The 26,248-nt window shown below is 37.4% G+C and overlaps 1 protein-coding gene across 2 annotated transcripts; it reads right to left on the minus strand.

Annotated features, from left to right (window-relative positions):
* Positions 1-486: 486 nt before the first annotated feature.
* On the minus strand, positions 487-16,896 carry SLC7A2 (solute carrier family 7 (cationic amino acid transporter, y+ system), member 2). Of its 2 annotated transcripts, none has more exons than XM_009868138.1 (11): positions 16,519-16,896; positions 15,169-15,324; positions 12,026-12,191; positions 11,347-11,483; positions 10,466-10,688; positions 7,292-7,428; positions 3,936-4,038; positions 2,557-2,762; positions 2,081-2,247; positions 1,252-1,360; positions 487-674 (listed from the first exon to the last, which is right to left on the minus strand). In XM_009868138.1, the coding sequence occupies exons 1-11, from the start codon at positions 16,892-16,894 to the stop codon at positions 487-489; spliced, it is 1,968 nt and encodes a 655-aa protein (XP_009866440.1). In that variant the 5' UTR covers positions 16,895-16,896. The 2 variants fall into 2 exon arrangements, with proteins under 2 accessions (XP_009866440.1, XP_009866438.1); XM_009868136.1 differs by lacking the exon at positions 7,292-7,428 and adding an exon at positions 7,825-7,964.
* Between the last annotated feature and the right edge of the window lie 9,352 nt (positions 16,897-26,248).

Raw genomic sequence — 26,248 nt, forward strand, 5'->3', positions numbered from 1 at the left:
CAGATCTGTACAATTACCATTCATTCTGCAAATACTTTCTAGGCCTGTCTGCAGTTTAACTCCCACAAGAGTTACTTCTGTAGAAAGAAGGGAGCTATTAGATTTTGATAAAAATGTAACAGACATAAGGAAAAGGTACAAAATGTGTTCACAATGCAGTGTCAAATATTCAGAACTTACTGCAGGCAGTTCTAAAACATATCCTATTTTGTGATTGCCACTGAATTTGGATGACGGTTCAAACAATGCATCCAAATTTTTCCTTGCCAAAGGGTACTTGTCTTGTTTGGGTTTTTAATTTAAATATTAATCTCCATGCTGTCAGTTCTGAAATGATGAAAATGGATTAGCAGCTTTTCCAAAATATCAGCCAGGCCTTGTAGTAAACACTTTCAAGAGGCACAATGTTGTCAGAAAGCTTCTGAAATTTCAGTCTGCAAGTAAAGTGTCAACTAAAGGTTTAAAAGACTTGTATGTTTGCCTGGATTAGCATTCACTTGTCCTCTCATGTGCAAGAAATTGATCACTTTCATTTGCATTTTCAGGTTCATCCACCTCTTCCACGGGCTTCTTTTCTTGCAACTCACTATTTTCTGAACAAGAATCATCATCTCTGTTGCTGCGATGACCTTCAAGACTGTGTCTGATGCCATAAGCAAAGTAAATGAGGAAGCCTTCCAAAAGGGGAAGCAAAAGAAGTTAATAGCGTTTTCAGGCAAGTAATGCATTAAAAAGACATTACTCTGTGTCTGAACATGTTTTCCAAAACAAGTTTCTTCTTCAGGTATCTCTATCAGAGCTTATGCTTTGAGTCTTCCCTGGTTCTACGGAAATTCCAGTGCATCATTTTTGCATAATTAAATGCTCTAACAGATCGTGGAAACTACTCTTTGTGTGTAGATGGTATCAATACGGTTTTCCATATCTTAAAGAGAATCACTGATATACTGGGGAAAAAACTGTTACAAACAGGTATCTGCACAATTTTAGCTCTACCTATTCAGAAAAAAAAAAAAAAAGTGGCTTATTGAATTAGTCCTATAACTCTATTACCTCAAAACTGCATTTACAATTTTGACTGCATATAAATACTGCTTCTGAAGCATGCTTCTGTTATGATCAGAAATATCAGCTGACTTTTATGAAAACACAGACTTTAAAAAAATATTTAAAAGAAGAGAATCAGATTTTATAATACGGGATTCATGAATCCTAGCATCAGAGGTGACTGAAATGAACAAAAGTACTTACCAAGTACCATCCAGATGCTAAATCTGATCCAAGTGTCTGCACTTAATTGTACCATTAAGTAAATATTTACCAGGATACTGAAAGATGGCAAAAATGGCAAGAATGGAACCTAAAAGGATGTATTTAATATGTTTGTATTAAACTTAACTTCTTGCATGTCACACTTCAGTTATACAACACAAACTAGAAGTGATATGTCTAATCACTAAAATAATTGATTTTTTAAAAAATTGGAATATAGTGAAATTTTCTTTTTCACTGGGTTTAACCACTACTTTCTAATTTCTTAAACTTTTAAAATAAATTATGTTTAATATATATTCTCTAAGGTTGTTTAGAAAAACTTTGCGGTTTGTGCTGAACATATACTAATGAATTCCTGTATCTACAGTTGAAAAATATTATGTATTTATATATGTCCCTCCTTTCTGAAATGTCCCTCCAACTCCACTGGGTTCCTTGACCTTCATCACCAGGTTTCATTATTTCTATTAAATAACTGATCTTAGAATGTAAGTGAAAGCTCAAAATTAAAGGATTATATTCTGGGAGCTACAAACTGTACCGTGGTCCAAAGTGTCGCACACAGCACGGGCAGGTGGTTGTGCACTAATCAGTTTCTGAATCGCTTTCCAGTTTTTAAGTGCTTAATCTGAGATCTAAAATTAGGCGGGTCTCAGCAATGTGCACGTTGAACAAACACCTGCAAGACTGGCAGTGCAGTAATGAAAGACTGCCTGGAAAAGGACCATCTCTTTCTGACCCCCTCCCACTTGCTAGAATCCATCCAAACCTCTCATTAGAAAATAGCATCAAGAATGTTTTTCACCATAAAGGCCACTTTCTGCTGGTTCTGAGGCTGCCTGTGGATGAGGAGAATGGTAATGATGAAAAACGCCACCAACACAGCAAGAAGGCCAATACTCCAGGGCTCCAAGTTAGCAATGTAGTTAATCCCGTATGTAGTGAGGACACTCAAGCCACAAACCAAGCAAGCTGTGTGAAAAACGAAATTAAGGAAATGGGTCACTTAATCTCTGCATTGAAGAGGAAGTGACTTCTAAGAAGAATGATGGCAGGTCTTCAGTATGAAACTGTTACAATGAAAATGTTTAATTAAAGGAAAATACACTAGACTACAGATTAGATCCATCAAGAAACACAATGGGTCATTCTGCAGAATGCTTTTAATTATCACTGAAAGAAGGCATGTTATCATTGGATTTTTAATTGTCTTTAATAAAACTCAATTATTTATGATAATGCATTTTACGAGCTTTTTGAATGCGTTTTATGAACACTTACCTAAGAGACTCACTAAAAACTTCACAGTAGTTGAAGTCAGATCAGTAGGTAATCTGGATGGATTAATCAGGGTCTGAAGACTGAAGTGATTATCTTGTATCATATTTATCTGTGATTCACTTATTGCAGATTCCCTTTCAGATGCAGCCAAAGCTGCTTTTTCTGGAGAATATTTTGGTTCCTCATAGGTTAAACTGGGTTGGTACCTAAACATAAAACAGGACAAAAAACCCAATAAGATTACTTTGGGATCTGAAGCAATATGATGCTAGGAATGTATTTAAATACTAAATTCTTTGCAATGGAGATTTAGATTTTCCCAATTTATAACTGCACTGCAACCGTATATATTATTAGTTGCTATCATATATAAACAAACTAGGGCAACTCACTTTTTTGCTGAGTTTGTTGGGGATTTTTTTGGGCAGTTTTTTAAACTACATGAATGCACCAATGGGTCAGATAAATTATCAGTCTCATACAGAAAGAGGGGACAGGATCTGGTGCTCAATAGCAGGGAAAGGGTAGAGAAGCTTCTTTCTAACTTGCTTCCCATACTGCAAGAGGTCTACTAACTGGCCTAAATTGAAATTTTACATCTGTTTTGTTAGAATTTAAGTGCATTTTTTATAAATATATATGTTAAGTAAGTCACTGTTGGATAAAAGAGTCTTCTCTCCTGAAGTGTAAATTATTGCAGCAATGAATTTGAACTGAATTTAAGTTATTTTACTTTTGAAAGGTAACTACCTAGCATGAAGTAATGAAGACTGATTTTTTAAAAGACCAATACATAACAAAGTGAGCTGTAGCTGCCAGTATTTCAATATACTGTAGCTTTAACTGCAGTATCTCACTGAGAGATCATATTCGCACTCTCTTCTAGGGCTACCACATCTTGAAACACTTGTCTGGTCTCACGTTTCTGACTAGGGTAATTCAAAGCAATTATTTGTAGTTGTTCGTCCTGTGAGCTATCTAGGAAATCTCCACCTTTCACATGTACTCCCCATAATGTAATAGCTCTGATCAACAGCACAGATTTTACTCATATGAAAATATTATTTATGGAATTTCATACACAAAAGCACATCTGGTACCACTGGGACTACATTCTTGGACCAATAAATGTGGAAAATAAAAGGTGTCTAGATTTCACAGGAAGCTTTGACTTGACTAACTGCTGTACTGATACGACAATACATCATTGTTTTCTTAGATCAGTCATTGCTTCTTAGTAATCATGTATATGCATACAGCTAGTTTTTAAACATTTAGCTAGCTAGCAAGAAAAAATACCCCGTAAATGTCACTTCTGTTCATATACTGACCAACATGAAATAAAATACCGTGGAAAACAAAGGATGTTTTTGGCTCACCTAAGAATGAGGACACAGGTTGCCACAAGTGAATAAGCAAGAAGTGTACCAATAGACATCATGTCCACTAAAGCCTTTAGGTCAAACAGAAATGCCATTATAGCTAAAAGAGAAAAGAAAATGCAAAATTTGTATGAGGCTGACATAGAATCATAGAATCATTTAGGTTGGAAAAGAACTTTAAGATCATTGAGTCCAACTGTAAGTGCTAGGATTAATATTAAAGAGCTAAGATTTTAAAATCTGTCCGCAGTGTAACTTTACGTTGTTTACTGACAGTAATATGAGTGAAATCATGGTAATCCTTTAAAACACATTTTTGGAGTAATTTCCAACAAATCTAATTCCCTACATCTGGGAATCTCATTCATGTAGATATGCATGGAGGAGCCACACAGTCCTGTTGCATAATCATGTGATTTATATTGGATTTATTTGGATATAAGTATTTGCACACATGGCTTGTTGAATTGGGGCCATGTTAAAAATATATTTTTATAGAATAAGGTTCAGCTTCTGCAACAGGATGTCACCAAAACTGAGAGGATGGAACTCACTGCAAAATTTGGGAAAAATGATCCAACCCAGTAAGTCACTGGTATGTAAAATTTCTGCTGAGCTGAGGAAGAGCTCTATATAAAGAGGACTTTCAGGATTTGTCTCAAATGAAATAGTTTTCTAGGGTTTTTTAAATTTATTATTTTACTTTTTTAAAAAGTGAAGTACTTTTAGGCTTTTAGGAAAGGCCAGCAAAATCTCACAAGAATTAATATTCTTAAGATCACTAAAATCAGAGGCAGAAACTTCCATGATGCTGAGAGCACTGATAGCAGACTTTGTGTTTATAAAAGCTACATTCTTTTGGAGATTCTGGAATGTATTTTTTTTTGTCTGTGCTGTTTGCACACAGACACATATAGCTTATGAAGAAATTAGGACCAGACATCACTTAATGAAAGGCTAATGCTATTTGACTTTAAATATGTATGGTCAAAGCATCTCTTAAAATATTTGTATTTTTTTAACATTATTGAGAAGCAGAAAGAATCTAAAACCACTTGATCTTGGGAATCATCAGTAATCTCAACATTAAAAGAAACTATTAAATGAAGCCTTTATACACCATATATATATATATGCACATACATTTTTTTCTATATTGAGAAACACTTATATAAAATATTTACTGTACGTGTTTGTCAGTATATTTGTAGACAGGTGTGTAAAAGCACAACCACATAAACATACATTCCCCTGGTATTTGATCCTGAAGGAGAAAGCAAAATGTGATTTTTCTTAAAACAAGATTGTTTTGTTACAGAAGTTTTATTTCACCTGTGAGTCTCCTTTTCCAATGAAGGAAGGAAGACCATCCTGCTTTCTTTAATGACAGTGGATATTCCTAAATCCAAGAAGTCATTTAATGGGGTAGATTTCTGAATGGCTCACTGCTCTGCATGCTCAAAGGTATAGGTACGCAAAACTGAAGAAGAACAGAACCTACTAGAATCTCATGTATTGTGGCTATATTTAATTTTTAATCCTAGCTTTAAAAAGCTACTTTGTAGCCCAGAATATTCGTTCACATTGGAACCAAAATGAAAATGCTTTTAAGCTTCTGACAAAGATAAAAAAGACACAATATCATTTTTCCAACTCTCTTAATTCCGCTCCAAGAAGCAATGGCAGGTCAATTTATGCTGAAAACTTGGACTGTCACCAAAACATTTCAGAAACAGTTTGACAATCACAGTTACCACCTGTGAAAAGATAAGTCACAGTAATAAGGGGTGACAATTGCCTCAGCTGTAGTCTTGACCTGATAACTTTAATTAAGGGGCCAAACATCTAATCTCCTTAACATTTCTTAAAGCTATGAAACTATCCATGCTACGAATTTATAGTCAGATAATACAAGCAGTTGCGTGCTTCTATAACTATCCTAGCAGAACTACTGACAACCACAAGTTACTAAATGTGCAGATTGTTAAAAATAGAAGAAATTACTCATTCTCCAGCAGTAAATAAAGGTGTCTTCAGGTGAGCTGTTGACACACCAAATTCCCCACAGTGTCTAAAAGCAGCCTAAGTGACAGCTGCTGCATAGCTATAGTCAGGGCTGTATAACTATAGCAATCAGTTTACTAGCTGGATAATATGTTTTTCTTTTTCCCCATCATTACTGTGGTTTCAGGTGAAGATGTTCATTTCATCCAGCATAACTGCACTTCCAAATTACTGTAGGGGAATATGCCAATATTATAAAGTCAAATAATATAAAGTCAAAACAATGAAAGTAATTCTAAGCGATTTGTCTGTAGAATGGCCAAAGAAAATGGAACTGATAATAGCACTTCATGTGGAAACTACCCAGACAACAACTGTGCCTTCCCACATAATTGTCAAGTATGTGGTGTGAGCAGTTCCAGTCTTGTGGCATCTGAGGAAGACCCTGACTATAAATAATAGTATTTTAGTCTCAGTTCTGAATCTCTTATTTGATGTCAATTTTAGCCAGGGCTGCTAAATGTTATAAGGCACATATTTCATATTCAAATTACTTTTAAGACTTATTTGCCTTTGAGTTAGATACTTCTAGAGGTTCTGGTTTTCCTGTGTGATTAGACAACCCACTAAAATGACAAATTTGTGCACTAGCACGTACCTCTGCAAGAAGGTATAGACAAAAGTGAAAGGGTTGTAACTTATGAATTTCATTTTGTGAAACATTAAGAGCTGCAACAGCTCCTAAATGCTGTTTTGCTAAAGGATATGTGAGCATATATGTGTATACATATATGTGCATACATGCAAAACCCCCCAACACACACACACACACACTCCCCTTAACACAATTTGGTAAGCTATATAAAACCAGAATCATTTGCTTCAGAGGAAAATTTAATAAAAAAGTCTTCGCAATTTACAAAAAAGTTGATCCTGCTGCAAATGTAGATTCTTTTTCCTCATGTCTCGTAATGGAAAACATGACAGTTATTTTCTGCCCTTATAGATGTGATGAATATACAGGTATACATCAGACAAGGAAATACTGCAAGTCGAGCATCAGCCTAAGGCACCCAGATTAAGTAACCAGCTTATTCACCATACGAGAGGCCAATATTAATAAAAATAATAATAATAATAATTTTGAATTCTGTGACATTAAGGACATCACCACCACCATGATTGACATGATCTGGAGTTCTTACACCCTTTGATTACTCAGTGATTTTATTCCCGTTGTACATGCAAGGGGAATTAACAAGCAGTCCTTTTCAAAAATATAAAGTACCATGCACGTGCATAGAGTGTTTAAATCTCAGTTTTAAGTAACATGGGCTTTGAGAGCTTACCAGAGATGACCCCTGCTGTCAAGGTGGCAGAAACTGGTGCCTGCCTCTTACTCACTTTGGCAAGAAAACTAAAGAGTAAACCATCACGTGCCATGGCAAACAGAATTCGGGGCAAAGGGAACATAGAGCCGAGAAGACTAGAACAGAAAAATGTATAGTTCAAATACAGGTTATTAAAAGCACAATGCTTTATTGGTGAACCCAACTATACAAGAAGAAAGCTTGGAAGAGTTAATGGGTTACGTATAGTTTTGGTTTAGGCTCTGTGTTGTTACTCTTGTTTGGTTGACTGATGTTCTTGGGTTTGGGATGTTTGTTTTGAACCTAGGCTTTGAAAGCACTTGAGATTAACCTACAAATACAAAATCTGTGGTAGAGAATAGTTTTACTGGTAGCCTACTTTACCTGGCAACAATCAGATCTGATCATTTCAGTCCAAAGCAAGTCAAAGCTGCACGACAGTGGTTTATTTCCATATATGTAAGATGTTTAACAGTGCACCTTTCTTTACAAGGATCAACTCTTAGTCTCACCTGCTACTGCACCAGACGATAGAGTAGCAACTAGTGGGGTCTTCGTTTTGGAATTGATTTGAGCTAGACATTTGAAAAGCAACCCATCCTTCGCCATAGCATAGATTACTCGTGGCATTGGGAAAATGGATCCAATAAGACTGAGTAAAAAGCAAACACATGCAACATGGCAAACAGTTCATGCAGAGTTTTATCATGGACAAGATAAACAATGTTAATGGCATGTATAGAAATAAAATTTATGATTGTAAGACAAAACCAGAAAGCCCCATAGCCCAAGATACTACAGATCAGACACAAATAGAAATTTCTTTTTCCCTGTAAAGTTGGTTGTGTTTTTTTTTTAATTTTATTTTATTAGTTTAGGTAATGGAATTACTTCATCAGGAAGAGTTCAGATTAGCAAAATAACTCTTGCCATCACTGTAGTTCTTGGGTATTAGTGGAGCAGGAACATGATCCAGCTCACACTAACTATGCAATTAAGCTTTAGTATACCTGGAGAAAGTCTGTCAGTCAGCAGCAGCAAATCAATAAGCATTAGCAGCGTTTTTTACACTCTACATTTCCATGTGAGGCTGCTGATTAACAGTAATTCAAAGAAAGCACCATAAAGTTATACATGGGCACATTATTTCTTTCAATTAAAGCACCCCTAGCCAAGCTTCATTAAGATTGTTTCTTTTTTTCTTTGTTTTTGAAGAATCAAAGCCAATTAATTTAGGTTTGCTATTAGCAGAACACAGAAAGCTTTTAAACTTTTGATAACTCAAAGTGCTTTTTAAACATACTTCTTAGATTAGGTGGTTTCTTTCCCTCTAAGCAAAATGATTGTAATTAGGAAAACCAAAAACATTGGAAGGACAAAAGGAAAATCATAGCCAGTACAACCTCAGCAGCAAGCATAGTAGTTTTTAACCAGGCGAATGGTTGCCTTTCGTACTTTAGGGAATTGACTGTATCTCTTACAGAAGGCACAACTGTTACATACCACAGACGCTAAGTACCTCCAGTAATGCTCGTGAGACACAAGCTTTAAGGTTAGATACCCGTGACAGAAGTTTCATTGCACATGGACTGATTTTGATGTATGAATATCCCTCCTAAAAAAGAATCTTTCCTGAATCGGGATGACAATTGATTTTTTTAAATGAGGATACTGTTAAAATACATTGCCAAATTTTTCACTGTTGTGGCTTTGTAAAATGTATTTATCCTACTCCTCTTTAAGCACATTCACATAAATAATGGAAATATTAACATCTTTACCCTGAAGAAACAAGTTTATGACATAACATAGTAAAAGGTAACAACATAGACCAAAAGCAATGATCCCAACTTTTTCTTAATTATACATCTGAATTGAGGAATATGAAATATAATTTCCTTTGTTTTGCTCTAAACTGACATCAGTCAACAGATTAAAAGATTAACCTCCCCACAGGAGTAAAAATAATTCTTCAGAACACACTGGAAAAGGAGACCAACAGTGTTTTACCATCTCAGTTCATTTTGTTTTCCAGTATTGATTTCTTTAATCTACCTTCTGCTTACATATCACTTTACTATTTATCAATGTAGAGGAAATATTCAGTAAAACCCTCCAAACTGAGGGGACCATGACAAGTAGATAGAATATAACTGAACTCTGTCATTATGACATTCTTCAGTCCACTCTACAATTCTTTTAACGTCATTCTGAAATTATTTCCTTTTTCTATCCCCTCCTGCATAAAAAATGTTGCTTTCCTTTAAACCATTGTCCACAGTCAGCATGCTTATCTTCTTCAGGCTAGCGCTTACGGGGTTGTCTCAGAGTGTTGTTGGCATTAGTGTTTGCATGTTTTCTTTTATGGAAAGGCAGCCAATATTCTTACCACTGAAGCTCACATAAATAACTCCTCACATAAATAAGCTCAGGTAAAAGACTGACATCAGCATTTTCTATTCCTAAATTCAATTATCAAGCAATTTTCTATTCTATATACCACATTACATTTTGAGTGTAATACATATGAACACATGCTAATATATCTCATGCCCTTCCTGATATTTATAATAAAAATAACACATTAAGTTCAGGTTACATCCACAGATTCACAAGTATAATATATTTTCACAGCTATACTCTACATCTCAAATACCCACACAGAAACCACAGGAAGGGATGATGTCAGAAGACAGACTGGCTACTGGAGGAAAACAGAGACAGGCAACCAAGATGAGGAGTGGAGCTAGTTAATCATCTCTTCAATTTTGCCTGCAAATACACAGAGCCCATAAAGCTGCTGAGTCACTCGGAGTGGACAGCAAAAAAGGACAAAATGGGTGAGGTTTATGTTATCAGTTAATAAAGATAACTTGCAGGTCATATGTCTGAAAATACATATTTTCATTAAAAAATCCACTTTTGGGTAATAAGCCAAAGAAGTAGAGTTCAGTAACAGTACGGTTTAAAAAATGGACTTAAACTGATGCACCTACTGTGATCAAGACCTGCTTAAGTCTAAAACATACTTATAATACTTATTGCTAATCCTTTACATGAACTAAGCCTTCACAATGAATGCCTGAACATATATGTAAATGTCATATTATCCATCAGCTTTGTCCAATAAAATTAGTATTTCAATGTCTTTACCTTGTAGACAAAGCACAGAGGGATCCCACTGCTACAACATATTTTGCAGGACCCCATCCAACATACTCAAATGCTACTGGCAGAGGACTTTTCTCATCTAGTAGATAGTATGGCATCATAAGGGTCAGTGCAGCTGAAACCCCAAAATAGGCCATGAAGCAGACAAGCAGGGACACCACAATTCCTATGGGTATGGCTTTCTGAGGATTCTTGACCTCTTCTCCTGAAAAAAAGGGGAAAAAAAAAACCAAACACCACACAAAAATTCTTACTCATTTCCATTTCCAGTTTTAAAAAAATAACATCAGAGACAAATAAACTGTTAATCTAAGCCACAGGAATCATATTTGTAATAGAAGTTTTAGAAATACATATAAAATAAGCTCAGTGATAGAACAAAACTCACTAGTTCATTGTCATAAATAGCATTAAAAGATAGAGGTAAACTAGAGGACATAAAATACATTCTATATTTAGAGTACTAAGAGCCCATGATTTCTAGTTATTCATCTACAATTTAAAGTTTAATGTACTCATTCCCTAAAAGCCACCTATGAGCCAGCATTAAGGAGATGTACCTTATCTCAGAGAATTTTGAAAGTGAGCAGGTGGTTAACATGATTTGGGTAGAAAACTTGTATGCTAAGCACTTCTACACTTAGAAAGCAACAGTTACTCTCTTTAGAACGGTCATAAAGTAAGTAAAATCTCCTCCTTCCTCCCAGAAGGACAGACACATTCAGGAACGAACTCAGACTCATTCTACACAGACTGAAAGAGGTTTAGGAAAAACCAAAGGAAGAACAGTAGACAGATTATGTTGCTTGTGCGGAGTTTTACAAAAGACGTGTTATACATATATACACACACAAATACTATACCAGTTGTTGCAATGCAGTCGAATCCTACAAAAGCATAAAAACAGGTTGCAGCACCAGCCAATGTTCCTGTGAAACCATATGGCATAAAGCCACCACTCCCATATATATTTGGCCCTTTCTCATATGGTGAGATATTCCTACAAAAAAAACAAAAATAGAGCATAAAAATAATTTTTTATTGCCATTAGTAGGAAAAACACATGCATCCTCCTCCCCTACCACTCTGGAAAAACATAGTAAAATGCTCTCACGACAAGGTTCCGCTTTACAAAACTTCACAAGAAGACATTTTTATGTTGAAGCTTGTAAGAAAGCCAAAAATAACAGTAAATGGAAGAATACTCAAACCAAATAATCATCATCTTACTTTGCCATTTGTGGTAAAATACATTGAAACACTAATGGTGTAGGCAACTCTTGCTGTCACACTCACTGCAGTTAATAAATAGCTTGAGGACCAGAAGTCTAACTTCTTAAATGGCTACAGACAATATTGAAATCAGATTATTTTTTAAAGGAATCTACAACCAAGAAAATAAAGAAAAATATTTTAAGGAAATAAAAAGCTTATCAATACCAGGAACAGAGGTATTAGTTGATATATTACCTGCAATACCACTAAAGCAAAAGGGTATTACTTGGAATATGAGCAAGTAAGTTGATTTTAAAAAAATATTACATTTTTGTTGCAGTAATGTTTATGATATGTTCTTCACTTATTTTCCAGTTGTCAGGATCTCCTTTCACAAAACTTGAAATAATAACGAAGAGTAGGACCAAGATGTTAACAGCAGTGAAAATTTTATTCACCCAGGCAGATTCTTTTACTCCAAAAGATAAAAGACCTATAAAATAAAAATATTTTACAGATGTGAATGGTCCCTTAAACTAATGAAATGGCATTTTAAGGAAGATATACATGCTAGTACTGTGAATAATACTAATAATGCTAAAAATATAGCACTAGATTTTATATTTTTAAGAAGCAGTAGCACAAATTTACTAGACTCTTTGACAGTATGGCATTTGGCAAGTGTATTGGAACCAAAAAACAGCTTTTTTAATTGTACACGTCAAGTATTTAAAAATATTTTGTGCAATTATTACTGCTTTTCTGAGATTCCAATTTACATCTCTATTTTATGAGATGGAGCAAAATCAGGTACAATAATTCTATGCTTAGTAAAAACGGATTAGTAGAAACTATTAATTACATAAAAATTACTCATGAGATGAATAAAATAAGTAAAATTATTACTGGATTAATAATGTAATCTGTTTACTCTATTTTTCAGGACATATCTATCACATTCCATCAGGATCCTACTGTGTCATCAGATTTGTAACAAAGGTAAGCAGTGAAGAGCAGGCAGCGAGCAGATCACGAAAAAATAAATGCAACGGGAAAGCCCTCACAGGTTCTTTGCACTCTAAGCGTATCACATGCACACTTTCCCTCATTATTTAGAGATTAAAACTGAAAATGTTAAGCCTCTCAGTAATGTCTAAAAGATTTCTGACTGAGAGATATTTTCTACCTTATCCTAACACAGAAGTTATCATATGAGCTATTCAAGATTTCTTAACCAATGGCGTTTTTATTGGAAACAGGTGCATGCTTTCTGTAGCGCCGTTTTTCCCAAGAAAGCAGTGTCTCAATCAGCCTAATGTGGTATGAAACACTGTATGCACATTTTTCAAAAGTTCTTTCCATAGGGAGAAAAGATTCTTTAAACAAGATCATATCATAGAATCATAGAATGGCCTAGGCTGGAAGGGACCTTAGAGATCATCTAGTCCAACCTCCCTGTCATGGGCAGGGACGCCTCTCAACTAGATCAGGCTACTCAAGGCTCCGTCCAACTTGGCCTTGAACAACACCAGGGAGGGGGCAGCCACAACATCTCTGGGCAATTTATTCCAAAGTCTTGCCATCCTCGTACTGAAGAATTTCTTCCTAAGGTCCAATCTAAATCTATTCTCCTTCAACTTAAACCCATTTCCCCTTGTCCTGTCGCTGGACGCTCTTGTAAAAAGTCCCTCCTCAGCCTTCTTGTAGGTTCCCTTCAGGTGTTGGAAGGCAGCTATTAGGTCCCCCCGAAGTCTTCTCTTTTCCAGACTGAACAATCCCAGCTCCCGCAGCCTCTCCTCATAGCAGAGGTGCTCCAGCCCCTGGATCGTCCTTGTGGCCCTCCTCTGAACACGCTCCAACAGATCCACGTCCCTCTTATGGTGGGGGCACCAGAACTGGATGCAGTATTTGAGGTGGGGTCTCACAAGAGCAGAGTAAAGGGGGAGAATCACCTCTCTTGACCTGCTGACCATGATTTCTGCGTGCTTCCCCTTGTGCTTAGCACACAACATTTTCTTTATAACATCATCTGCTGCTCCCATCATTCAGCTCTGTGTGGCTCCAAATCGAATCATGCTCTGCCTATGCAGCCCTGAGCCATCCCCACTGTCTCCAGCAATGGAGAAAACATAAAAGGTGGTAGCATGTATGCTAGCTTTTTATAGCTTTGTTTGTGGAGTTTCAATGCTCTGCTTTTCAAAAGGGGTGTTATTTTCCTCCTTCCTTTGGAAAAGGTGAAACTGAAAGGTCTGTTCCAGCTATACACTGAATTCATTCCCACCTTCCCTCTTCCCAGAGACATAAGGGTCTGAACTGGTCCTGGAGGAAACTCTGAGCCACAAACGTGTCAGGATGCTGCACTAAACCTTGTCTAGAAAATTCCCTGATCTTCCTAAGTGTTGGAACTCATCTTTTAATGTACAGAGATGTAATAAAAGTTTCAGATGCACTGGTCACTTAGTCCAGGACTAAATGTTGAATGGAAATGTTTTCCTGAGTCCATTAAAGCTACTCAGAATAGAAGAACAGGAGGTTATACCCATATAACTTAGTTTCACTTTCCAGCAGAAAAAAAAAGCTAATGCTTGTGTTTGATCTCAAGAGAGGCTGAACATGACAAATATTTTGAAATATGGCTGAGACCTCTACTGAAAAGTGAAATGCTTCTAGTATCAGCTGAAAACAAACCACACTTTAGAATACACTTACTGCTTCCTTCATTCCTGGTGGCAGTAAGAACATTTCCTTGTGAAAAAGCTTTGTTAAAAGCAAACATGCAAACAAGTTGCAGTATTTTTGAGCTTTGTGATCCCTCAAAAAGCATGCAGTTGGTATCAATTTTTGTGGTTTAAAAACATTATACATGAGTAAAGACAAAAAAGAAACAGAACTGAGTGCAGTTGACATCAAGGGTTTACTCATGTTTCAAACCAGTCTTTTGGGCCATGCCAGTACCTTGGAACATCCTTTAGCTCAAGTGAGCTCTAGGCTAAACAACTCTTCTGAAGACTTAAAAGGGGGAAAGTTATTTTATACTGAATAAGTTAACAGTTTAGAGGGGAAAAAACCCTTACAAATAGCCACTGTATGCGATTCAAGGAGAACAAGTCACATCACCAAACTACAGAGCTTAACCTCAAGGTTCCTCTGAGAGTATCTGTCAGCAATAAAACCATAAAAGCTACATAGAACCATATAATTTTCCTGTTATCATCAATCTGTATCATGGGTTTTATAAAAAAATTACTGACAAGTGATTCTTTCATGTCTCAGCTTCAGCAAAAGAATAGAGTACATACAAAAATACGATTACATCCCAGTCATTGTGTCAATACAGAAACACACATCTGAACTTCTTAAATGTTATTAAGGTATTTCTTGGTAAAACAAAAACTACAATTTAATATTTTTGTCTGTAAGAAACACTTTGACATCATAACCAAGATAAATGAAGCCATATATGATCTTACCTGATAAAAGTAATATAAGGAATACAGCAAAGAAGTCAGGATACTCTGCTAGCCCAGGATAATTCATTTTGAAGTAAGTTCCAAAAAAGATACCAATCTGTTTTCCAAGAAGTTCATCAAAGGTGCCACTCCAGGCTCTTGCTACACTTGATGTACCTTTGTAAAATAGATGGGTGTTTAGGGGTTTGCATGCATACAATGGGATACAGTTACTCCTACTGAAAAAGAAGTAAAACTAAGCATGTTGCTACTTGCATTTTCAAAAAGCAAGAGCTTGTATTAAAACAGTGAATTTGTTTTCCTGGGTAATTTTAACATTTCAGAATTTTTCTATATACTTAAATAGTAATATTTTATTCTACAGCTAAGATACACTAATTTGTACCTCATTTATTCTGAAAATGTTGCAGAAATTATTTCTGTATCTTTTATATCTAATGTCATTCTGGAAGACATTTCTTCTTAAGTTATAATATGGGATATGTTAAATAAAGTAATGTAAGAAGCATTTTAAGAAAGAAGACTAAGGAAAGTCTCTCCACTTCAGCAAAATCACTAGCAAGATATATATAGCTAACATCAGTATTTAAGATTAATACTCTTCTGCGGTGAAGAGTACATATGGCCACAGCTAAATACAACCTTGTTTTTACAACTCTCCTGTCATGAAATACACTTCAATACAACACTTGGGCATATTGATTTTGTACTGATCTGGGCAACAGTCCTTTAGTTAGGTATACAACTAGGTGTGCTTATACACATCCATATATAATGGATGCTTGGAGCATGTACCTCAGGAAGAGAGGGGTTTTGAATCAAAAGAGTTGTCTCTGCTAAAGCACTGATTTTATTCAGATGTAGTCAGCTTTATATTTTACAGTATTACCTGATAGACATTATTTAATTAGCATCAGGCTCTAGTAACAAGCTAGTACATAACCATCATGAGTTTATTGCAGTAAGATACTATAGTGATGGGGTCCCTGTAAATGCCCTCGCTGTGTATATTCAGGGGAAAAAACAAGAAAAAAAAGCTTGTTGTTTTTACTGAAATTATTCATGCTGATCAAAGATGGCAATGAAATCTTGTTTATTTTTATCATCACTGAACTGTCTGACATAACTTACAGTCTAGGTATGCAGTTCATGCTGCTGAAGACACGGTTTACATATGCACTGCGACACACAGGAGGAAATAACCTAAACAAATTATTTTTGTTATTTCATCTCAGCAGGAGTAAAAAGCTATAGTAGCTAAGTATAGAGACAGGAAAGAAGGAACCAAAGCTGTATCTTATATCTGCTGTTTCAAAAACCCTTGAGATCTCTGTTTGTTCTTAAGCTTACCTATAATATAGGATAAAATGAGATTCCAACCAGTGATAAAAGCCCACAGTTCACCGACAGTTACGTAAGTGTACAAATACGCAGAACCAGTCTTGGGAACACGAGCACCAAACTCAGCATAGCAGAGACCTGCCATCACGGATGCCAGGGCAGCAATGAGGAAAGAAATGATGATGCTAGGTCCCGAATCAGATTTGGCTACTTCTCCAGCAAGGACATAAACACCAGCGCCAAGGGTACTGCCTACTCCCAGGGCTATAAGGTCCACTGTCGACAAGCATCGGCACAACCTGGAGTCCTCAAGACTTTCACCACCGACATCCTTCTTCCGCACCAGACACCGGACAAAGGACAAAGCTGGCCCACAGGGCAACATGGTGGGTGTAGTGCTCTGAAATAAAAGAAATCATTGCAGTATGTAAAAGGTAGCATAGACACCAGTGAAAAACAATGAAAAATTGTATTTTCATAAAGAAGTTTAACCACACTTACATTAGGGTTTCAGTATTCATAATTTTATATTTATCACTTATTACTCCAGGGAAAGACAATGGATAACTTTACTACACTACTGTAAAAAAGAAGAAAATGTTTCTATTTATCTGCTAATGGCCACTTCTTAACCACTTCCAAAACAGAAACTGAACAGACATCTATTATTTTGCATGTCGTAAGGACTTCTTAGGTAAGGATCAATGCCAACATAAATAAGAATTTTTAAGATTTAGAACTCCAACACTAAGGCTATAAACAGCAAAAGCTTTAAAATACAGCATTCTGACAGAGCCGTTGCAATCTCCTTTTGCCTTCAAATATGTGGCTTTTGCCTTGAGAATTTGCTTCAGTAAAAACTGCTTGAAATCAGATTAAAATAGTGTTTCTACTCCCTCCTACACCAATGAAGTTTCCCAGAGCTCCTTATCTTTACGAGAAGTCTTCCACAACTTTCCCAGACAATCACCTAACAAAGCCCGACGGGCTAACTGCTCAACCCGTGCATCTGCAGTTCTCCAATATTCTGCGTGCAGCATCGCAGTGTGAGGTGTGATCAGCTCTTGCACACAAGCTCAGTTTTTGTGACCAGACGGGTGCTGAGAGCCAGCAGGTGGGCAGCGCTTCTCTGGCCTGTGGTGTGGGTGCCTGCCAGGAAGAACAGCAGAGAGCCTGGTTCCCAACACACAAAAAATAAGATAGCTGAGGGTCCAAAGCATTTGCTTGGGAGGCAGGACACACAGAAAATAATATTCCAGAAGAATATAATATCCCAAGGAAGGAGCCTTAATGTACAAGCTCTGTCTTTATGTATTTGTTTGAATTGCACTGTTGATGACCAAGAGTTTGGTGGGAATTAAGTGACGCCATCTGCCATCTCCCCAAAGTGATGTTTGTCTTTGCAACTCATACCACAAATATCTGTACTCTGCTCATGATTTGTTACATGGAACCCTCCTGGGACATGAGAATCTTTTTCATTTAGAAAATGGTATCAGTTTCCTAGACCACTAAAAGGCATTACTGCTCACAGTGGTAGTTCAATGCACTAACAGCAACGACTTTGCATCAGGATGGATAGCTCACTTAACAGTGTTTTATCCTAGAACGAAGAGTCAGAAGAACTGCCTCCTCGATAAAGAGTTGCTTGGAAAAAAAAAAATATCCCCTTGGGTGTGGGAAAAAAAAAAAAGGAGGGAGATCCCTGTGCAGAAACATTTTCTCCCATTCCCATAATAGCTCCCTAAGTACACTCAGACATGCTACTTCTATCTTCAGAGAGCACTCCTTAAAAAACATCTCTCAAGGAAAGGGAAGTTGATAGTCAATGGGATAGCTCTGGGCAGTGATGCTTAATGCCCAGCTGCTGGAGTAGAGCGGGAGGAGGCAAGACAGGCAAGTTTCCAAAGCTCTGCTGTAATTAGCACCCCTTCAGCCCGCCAGACCTCCAGAAATAAGTATCTGTCAATGGAATGTAGACTTCATCCACTGAGTTTTCACACATCAGCTTCAGAATGAAGATGACGGGCACGTCTGCAGACAGAAGAGATCCATAAGCTCTTCTGAGAGGAATCAGCATTGAACTGTTCAGGCAAATTCCCCTCCTGCAGCCTTCCTCTGGGGCTGAGTCTGAGGCACTCCACTCCCCCAAAGCAGGGTTTGCCTGTCCTGGGCTGTACTTGGACAAGTATTCCCAAGGCCACTGCATTGGGTTTTTTTTTCACTGCAACATTTCAGAAGCTGTAGCAATCACTTGAAATGTTATATTGATCTGGTTATTAGGCTGCAACCCATGATGACAGGCAGCAACACTCTTGTGACTCCATGCCCTTCACCTTAGTAATTTCAGTGTTGCAGAAACATGGCAATTTTTTAAGGATTTATCTTCCCCATTTACCAAATGATAATTCAACTGGTATATCATTAACAGAAAAAACCACTCTGGCAAAGTTGTTTTCAGAACACTAAACAGTTTCCAAGACTTTTGTTCTTCAAATGGCATCTCAGATTGCTCTGCTCCTTTGCAATTTGGGCCAAAAAGTCCTGAAGGTTGTTAAGCCATCTATCTCAGTGGCCAGGTTTCCTCTGTTTTCTCTGCTGAAAAGGAATACTTGTGACAAAATAGGAGGGTTTTTTTCCTGCTTCTGCTTCCTCCGATTCTTGTGGAGAGGATGGGAGGCTGGTTCTTGCTAGCCACAAGCTAGTAAGATGAAACAGTTCTTCTGACTCAACCCCACCCTTTCTTCTTTTTCTTTAAAAACTGGAGCACAACTGAAAACAAAGTTCAGGATACAAACTTTGTGTCTGTAGAGAAAAAAAAAGTCTCACATGCATCAAAATGTATCTTTTTAGGTATATCCATCCCAACATAGACTTGATGAACACACATTCTTTTAAGATGGCCGCTACGATCCAGAATATTTTACCCTGTTTTCTATACTTATTACACCCTATGCATAATAAACAATGTCTGAACACTGCGTCACAACTTCTGTTGCTGTGCACCAAATGCAGCATTGTGCCTCAGACATGGCCCTCCTTCAAACTTGGCCGAGACATCCCAAGACACTGATGCTAGTCACTTCGTACTTGACAGGAAGGTGGAGCAGAAAGAACTGATGAGCTTAGGAGGATATTTGGCCTCCACATAGAACCATGACATAGTTAAGTAGTGAACAAAGTATCTTCAGAAATCACTGACAACTGAAACGTTTTTCTGAGGTGCCCCTTGTAAGACATTTTAACGCATTACCTGCTGCAAGAGAATGACATGGACTCTGAATCAGTGCTGTTGTGTGCTGACTCACAAGCACAGCTTACCCTGACACTGTGGCTGAGCAAGTCTCACACTGAAGTACAGAAGCCAAGAAGGTAACAGCTGAGTGTGCCTTTTGGTGGCAGCATTGTCCCAGTTAAACTTACACTGGATGCAACCACACACTTAAGGGATCCTCTTCCTACACTGGCATGACCGGGCAAATCTCACAATCTCCTTTTCTGATGATCTTTAGGACAGAGAACAAGAAGTAGGGTAAGTGAATACGGGTTAAAAAAATATATCTCCTACTTTTTGATCAGCAGCTCTCAGTGTTTTCCTAATTGCTCTTTTTTACTTCCTCTTTCTCCCATTGCAGTATAAGCCTGCTTCATCCTAACAGACCATTGTGGCCTCTGCTTCCTCATGGGCTCCCCACTAAACATCTTGCACAGCTGATGAGCACTGGCTCTTCTCCGAACCTTCCCTGGGAGGCAGATTGAAAGTACAACCAGTCATGGCGGGCTGAGTTAATCATGCAGTTTAAACAGAGTAAAGATGAATCCTGCACTTATACAGGGTTTAACCATAGAAAATCAGTGGTTAAAATCAAAAAATGAAAATGGCCTTGCATTTACCAACAGTGCACAGTTATTCCTAGTTAAGATGATGAGCAGACTTAACCTGTTACTTCTCCCATTCATTCAAACCTGTGCTAGGCTCCACTTCAGTCAAGTCCACTTTACAGATGCATCTGTCACAAGCAAACACCTGTGAAGTCCATGTGTCACCTTGGCACACTCCTTTTGCTGTGTACAACAGAGGTGGCAGCTCTCTGGCTCTGCAGGTGCTGGGTCACTGAAGTCTCTTTTGGACTAAGTTTTCCTTTAGCTACAGATTACTCTAGAACACAGAATACACCTCCAACAGTCCACCAAAAAAGGGATGCCCCAGTTCAACTGACTTAGACTTGAGGGCCAACACTCAGCCCTTAAGCCTCTCCTTCCTTGAACACGTTTCGATAAAGAACCTCAACACTGTCCACGGAGCAGTTTACAGTTTTCCCCCTTTGACTGCATGGAGCCCAGAGACAGGCAGGACAGAAGGACTTGATTTAGATGGGAAAGGAATTGGACAGATCTATCTAACACAGGAGGGGGGGGAAAAATCAAAATCAAAAGCTTTCAGCCTTTCCTGGCCAGTTGTAAACCAGATAATTTACTGCTTGACCACCACACATCTGAAGGCCAACAAAAGAAGATGAGTTCAGTCCTAAAATTCATACCAGTTCTTCCATTCAGACAGATGATTTGGAAAATTTAATGGTCTTCTATTGTTAGCCTTCTTCTAACAGGAAAACTTGTAACTACAAACACAATACAAGGGACAAAATATCCATCTGCAAAATTTGTATTCATCTTGAAAACTGCTTTGATTGCTTCACATTCATGTAAAATCTACTATTTTTCCAAAGTAATTCTTTGTAAAAATAACCTAATAGCCTCCTGCCCCAAAACAAAATGTAAACAATAGGTGGATATTGAGCAAAAAAACCCCCAACTTATACCATGTATCACCACAGCCCTACATTAAAATAACATTTTATTTTTATTACATGTAATAGGTGGTTTAAATCAGCACACACCAAACACAAGCTACATATGGGAAACCCCAAAGTTTTGCTGCATTTTTCTAAAAATGCTGAAGACTGGAATTACAACAGTCCAAATATTCCAATAATTAATTTTTCCTACAAAATTTTCCTTTGAAAGCTCTAATTAAAAAGATAAATATCTCATATGGAAAGCAACTGTTATAAAGCAATATAAAGCCTCTGAAAGTTTAAATACTGGTATTGAGATGTATGTTTAAAGATTCCTGAAGCAAAAATAACTAAAAGATATTTTACTTATAAACTATTTTGTTGAGCTAATACTATGCACTATAATATACTACACATTTTAGATTCCGTAGTTTAACATTTTACACAGCATACCAGTTAGAAAGAAAATACTCCAATGTTTGCAACATTGAAAATGGGAAAAATAAATATAAACTGATTGTATACAGATTAGAGTCTTCCTTCAGTCTCATTTTTCTGAAAATCAGTAAAAAAATGTATATTTTATATTTTCCATCGGTATAATTTATCAGAAAATTTTTGTTTGCTCTTAAGTATATTTAGCCTTATTCAAAAAAAAAATTCAAAATTGCAGTATTGCATTAATTAGATCTAGTGCAATAATACATGAAAGTAAAAGAATTCAGAGATTAATCAAAACTGGGTATAGCCTCTGTATGTATGACAGTACATGATTTTACTGCAAGTGTCCTAAAAGTTGATGTTCTGCCTAAGTCTTTCACAAAACTCCTATGACTTGGAATATTTAAAGTAGTGTATTTAAATAATACTAAAAGGCCTAAAATTGGAAAGCAGCAGCTGTAACAGAAGTCTAATATGGATAAAACATAAAAGAAAAGCTTTATCATCCGAAACCAGAAATACCTTCCAGTCAGACTGAGAAGGAAAACACAAATTGCATCTTCTATGTATTAACACTGTAATTTGCACTTCATCAGAGACACAGTAATGCTGTAATGTAAACTATATGTGATACTTCACACTAGAGCTCTTGCTACTCAGAAAGCCCATATGGCAAAGACAGTTTCCTGTAATTATCTATATTGCTTTTGGGTTAATTCTCTCAGCAGTAAGCGTCATTACAAACCTGATTCAGAGCAACTTCTGCTGGGCAAACTTCTGCTCCTCTTACCCAGTCCTGAACTTCTGCTGTCTTAAATGGAAGAGTAATGACTGAAAGGGATTTTATGAAAATATTTGCTTTAAAAGTCAGCTGTAGGTGGTGTAGAGCTTCTGACTGAGGGGTGGAAGCTCAGCAGCCTGGGTGATTGGAGGGCTGCGAGCCGGCCAGCTATTTACCCAGCTAAATCGGGGGCAGAGAGAGAAAGTCATGAGAAATCATATCCACAGTCTTCACAACACAAAATCCAAGCAGAATGCCTTTTTCTACATTTAAACACACTGACATGCTTGCATACAAAACACACACTGTAGTGAGGGTACCCACCACGTGCCCCGCAGGGACTCCTTTTACACATCCTCAAGGAAAAGCAAAAATGGACCTCAAACTTGGTCTCCCACTGTGAAAGCGAAGTCTCCCCACTGCCCTTGTAAGAAATGAACTAGCTCTCATACATATTGAAGGACATTTTGCAACACTTTGAGACCTGAATGTAACAGAGTAGCATGAAAACTGCTTTTTCTGAGTAAATTTTAGACGAATATAAAAAATTTGAAAAGTATTGCTGTGGCTAGAAACAACATAAAAGACAGTATTTTTACAGAGTCTGGTTAGAGACCATTCTGTTGAACTGGGCTACATGCACCATATATCTTGTTCTCCTTTATAAGGCTTGAAACATAACAATGCTGAAGACTGGAATTAGAACAGTCCAAATATTCCAGTGACACAACCAATAAATAATCCTCAGTTTCTTAAAACTTATCTTCTGGAATAAATCAAACCCCAATGGATAATATATAACTGTATTTTTATTTCTTCCAGTGGCAGACAACCCTGCCCCAAACTTATAGCAGCATTATTTATTCAGAACATATTGTTTCCCTTACAACACTTGTGTTTCAATATCTCTCTTTTTGTTCAGAGAACACTGAAAATACAAGCCTTCCAGAAAAAAAACCCTATGCTTCTCATCATTCAAATATCTTTCCTAAGAAAGTATGGAGAAAATCACGTTGTGTGGCAGTCCCCTACAACTTGCTCTCAGGTTTTAGTTACTATGGAGCGTAAAGTCTGACAGTCCTTCAGGAGCACAGAAGGCTTCTCTTCCTCCCCTTCATGGAAAGTCCTGCTTCCTGCAGCCACACACAGGCGCTGAAGACAACCTTTCCTCAGCTCTCAGATCCAAGGAGAAAAACGCCTCCAAGAAGAGTGTGCTCCATGGTGGTGGGCCATATTGCAAGACCAGAAGTCCAGATGTCATTTCTTACGTTATTCAAGGCTATCCTTTTCTTGAAGTGTGAAAAACTCTGGTTTTTTGAAGCTCTAATGATAACAATACTCGTTCTTCCTCTTGTGCTGACCTCATCCTTGTTAAATACAAGCTTTATATTTTTACAGTTAATATCAAAAGACAGAAAAAAGAAGTTATGCTACAGGTGCAAGCTGCTAAAGAGGTTAGGTTTCTTGTGTAGAAGTACACAGAAATTACTTTTAAGGATCATCACTCTCAACCATTACAGTATCTAGGCACATTTTTCCCAAACCATCACACTCCAGCAAGTCCATGAATGAATCGAGAATTACTCACGCGGATTTTAATTAACACCCTCAAGACCAGTTCTGAATTGTTGCTAATGCATAAATTGATTTATTGCTAAATCATGGAAAACATCCCTTCCACTTTAAAAAAACCCCACACAGTTACATGAACAGTAATTGCTTCACAATCTGCTGAATACAGAGACTCCATTTCTACTTGATTTCTGAAAATTAGGCTTCCTCAGGCATACCTTCCCTATAGATTCAGGGCAGGATACCCCCACAGAAAAGCTGAGTGTGAGATTGCCCTGGCATTGACAATCTGCTTTGATTGCTTTCTGCTAGACTACTGCCAGGTTAATGATGATGCAACTGTACTGGGCTGATCTATGAATTTAGGTCACTCCTGGAGGTGGAAACACTGTCTGGAGTATCACTAGATATAAACAATTCTAAAGTGGCTTTATTAATTATTAGTAAAAGGCAGTTCAAAAAGTCAAAGCAAAAAAGAAACACACCAAACAAATTAACAAATCAAAATCAACCACCCCAAAAGAACCCAAACAAAAAAAGCTGTCCCCAAGACTAAAATCAGTTTTGGAAAAGCCTTGGATAAGCAAAGTAACTATTTAAATCCATACTTTCAAGAAAAAAAATCCACACATACCTTTTTGGCCCAAATCCACACCTTGAACACAGCATAAATATAAATAGGAAATTCGGAAAGCAAAGTTTGTACTGTATACATAGAAGAGCCAAGAAAATCAAAGTTAAAAGTAACCTTTGATCCATTATTGAAAACAAAGTGGGATGCTATGTCTCGCCAAATCTGGTATGAAGTGGTCTCGCATCTCCCCAAAGACCTGGGGAAGGAGCATCAGACACGGCTCCACACTACGTCTTGGGAAGGAGGATGAGGGAGACACCACTGGCCAGTCAAGGTGTGAGCACACTTCATCAGAGGCACGAAGCTACAGTCTTCCAGTAAGAGCAAGGAAAAAAGATCTACCAGAAGACAAATTATTAAGACACGGGGCATTTTTTGAGATGTAAACTGTTGGAAAACACCTCATTCTTCCTTTCCAAAAGGCTGATGGAACTCACATCATCTCAAACTGAAGAAAATGTTTTAAAAAAAGTATCCTATCTCCAACAACAGTCCATGTTTGAGCCAAATCTGTGGTAACATACTACTGACCACAGATATTTTCTTCTAATGGCATCTTAGGTAAGCATTAAGGTTTAGGGCTGGGTCAGACACTAAGCTCTGACAGACGCTCTCTGCGATTCCCCCATCACGCTCCCAGGGGAAGATAACAGGAGAACCTGGGAGAGAGACCTTGACTCTGGACAAAAACTTGAACCCGTTTAATGAAATAGAAAATAACATTAGCACCAACAATGAAGATGCGATGCTCCTCTGAAGCATGAAGATGGGTGGCAGGAACACCAGTAGCACAAGGAGAGGTGACAAACCACCAAAAGCAACCCCCCAGCACAGCAGGCACTAAAGCCCCCAGGGCTCTTCTTAGGGGCCCTTTTTTACTGAGCACCAGGGGAAGAAATACCATGATTGGTCCATTTGGGTCACCTGACCCATCCTCTTCTCCCCATAGGCACAGCTGCCCCCACCCTTCCCCACTATAATTGTCCCCTGTGCCAGGCAGCTCCAGAAAAAACTTATCCCGGTACTCTCAAAACCATAATCAGGCAGGCACATCTCCTAGTACTTATTCTAGCCTATGTATATAAAACTGACTTAAATCTCAAAAATTTAAAAGAGCCAACTTAGTTTTTGACCCAAATGGTGGGGTTCTGAGTTATTTCTTATTAAAAGCTTTATCTTTATTTGCAAAGACAGTACTTTTTTACTCATTTGACTATTTCCTTTATAGTTTTTTAATGTTGCCTTGTTTTACTTCTTGCTTTCTTCATTACTTGAATTTATCAACTGAAAATTTATTCCCTAGGCCTTCTGTAATAAAGGACTATCATCCTTCAACTTCCTCTTCTTTCACTCCAGCCAAATAATCTCTTTTCTCAGTTTACTTGGATTTTTTTATTGCTGTGGGAATATTTGTGAGGCAGTTTTGATATTTGTTCTGTTTTTCTTTTAAAATCTTTCAATTTGAAAGGCTAAATCCTGTATCAAAAAAGAGAAAGTTCTCCAGTTACCATC

The sequence above is a fragment of the Apaloderma vittatum genome, unplaced genomic scaffold (assembly GCF_000703405.1).
Source record: "Apaloderma vittatum isolate BGI_N311 unplaced genomic scaffold, ASM70340v1 scaffold42464, whole genome shotgun sequence".
Classification (NCBI taxonomy): Eukaryota; Metazoa; Chordata; class Aves; order Trogoniformes; family Trogonidae; genus Apaloderma; species Apaloderma vittatum.

What these genes read in the sequence shown, in the direction of transcription:
- SLC7A2 (XM_009868136.1), bottom strand. Translation starts at nt 16,894, where the DNA reads ATGTTGCCCTGTGGGCCAGCTTTGTCCTTTGTCCGGTGTCTGGTGCGG. An exon ending in CATTTTATCCTATATTATAG is followed by an intron (nt 15,325 to 16,518) that starts GTAAGCTTAAGA and finishes TATTTTACAAAG; the next exon opens with GTACATCAAGTGTAGCAAGA. An exon ending in CCTTATATTACTTTTATCAG is followed by an intron (nt 12,192 to 15,168) that starts GTAAGATCATAT and finishes TTTATTTTATAG; the next exon opens with GTCTTTTATCTTTTGGAGTA.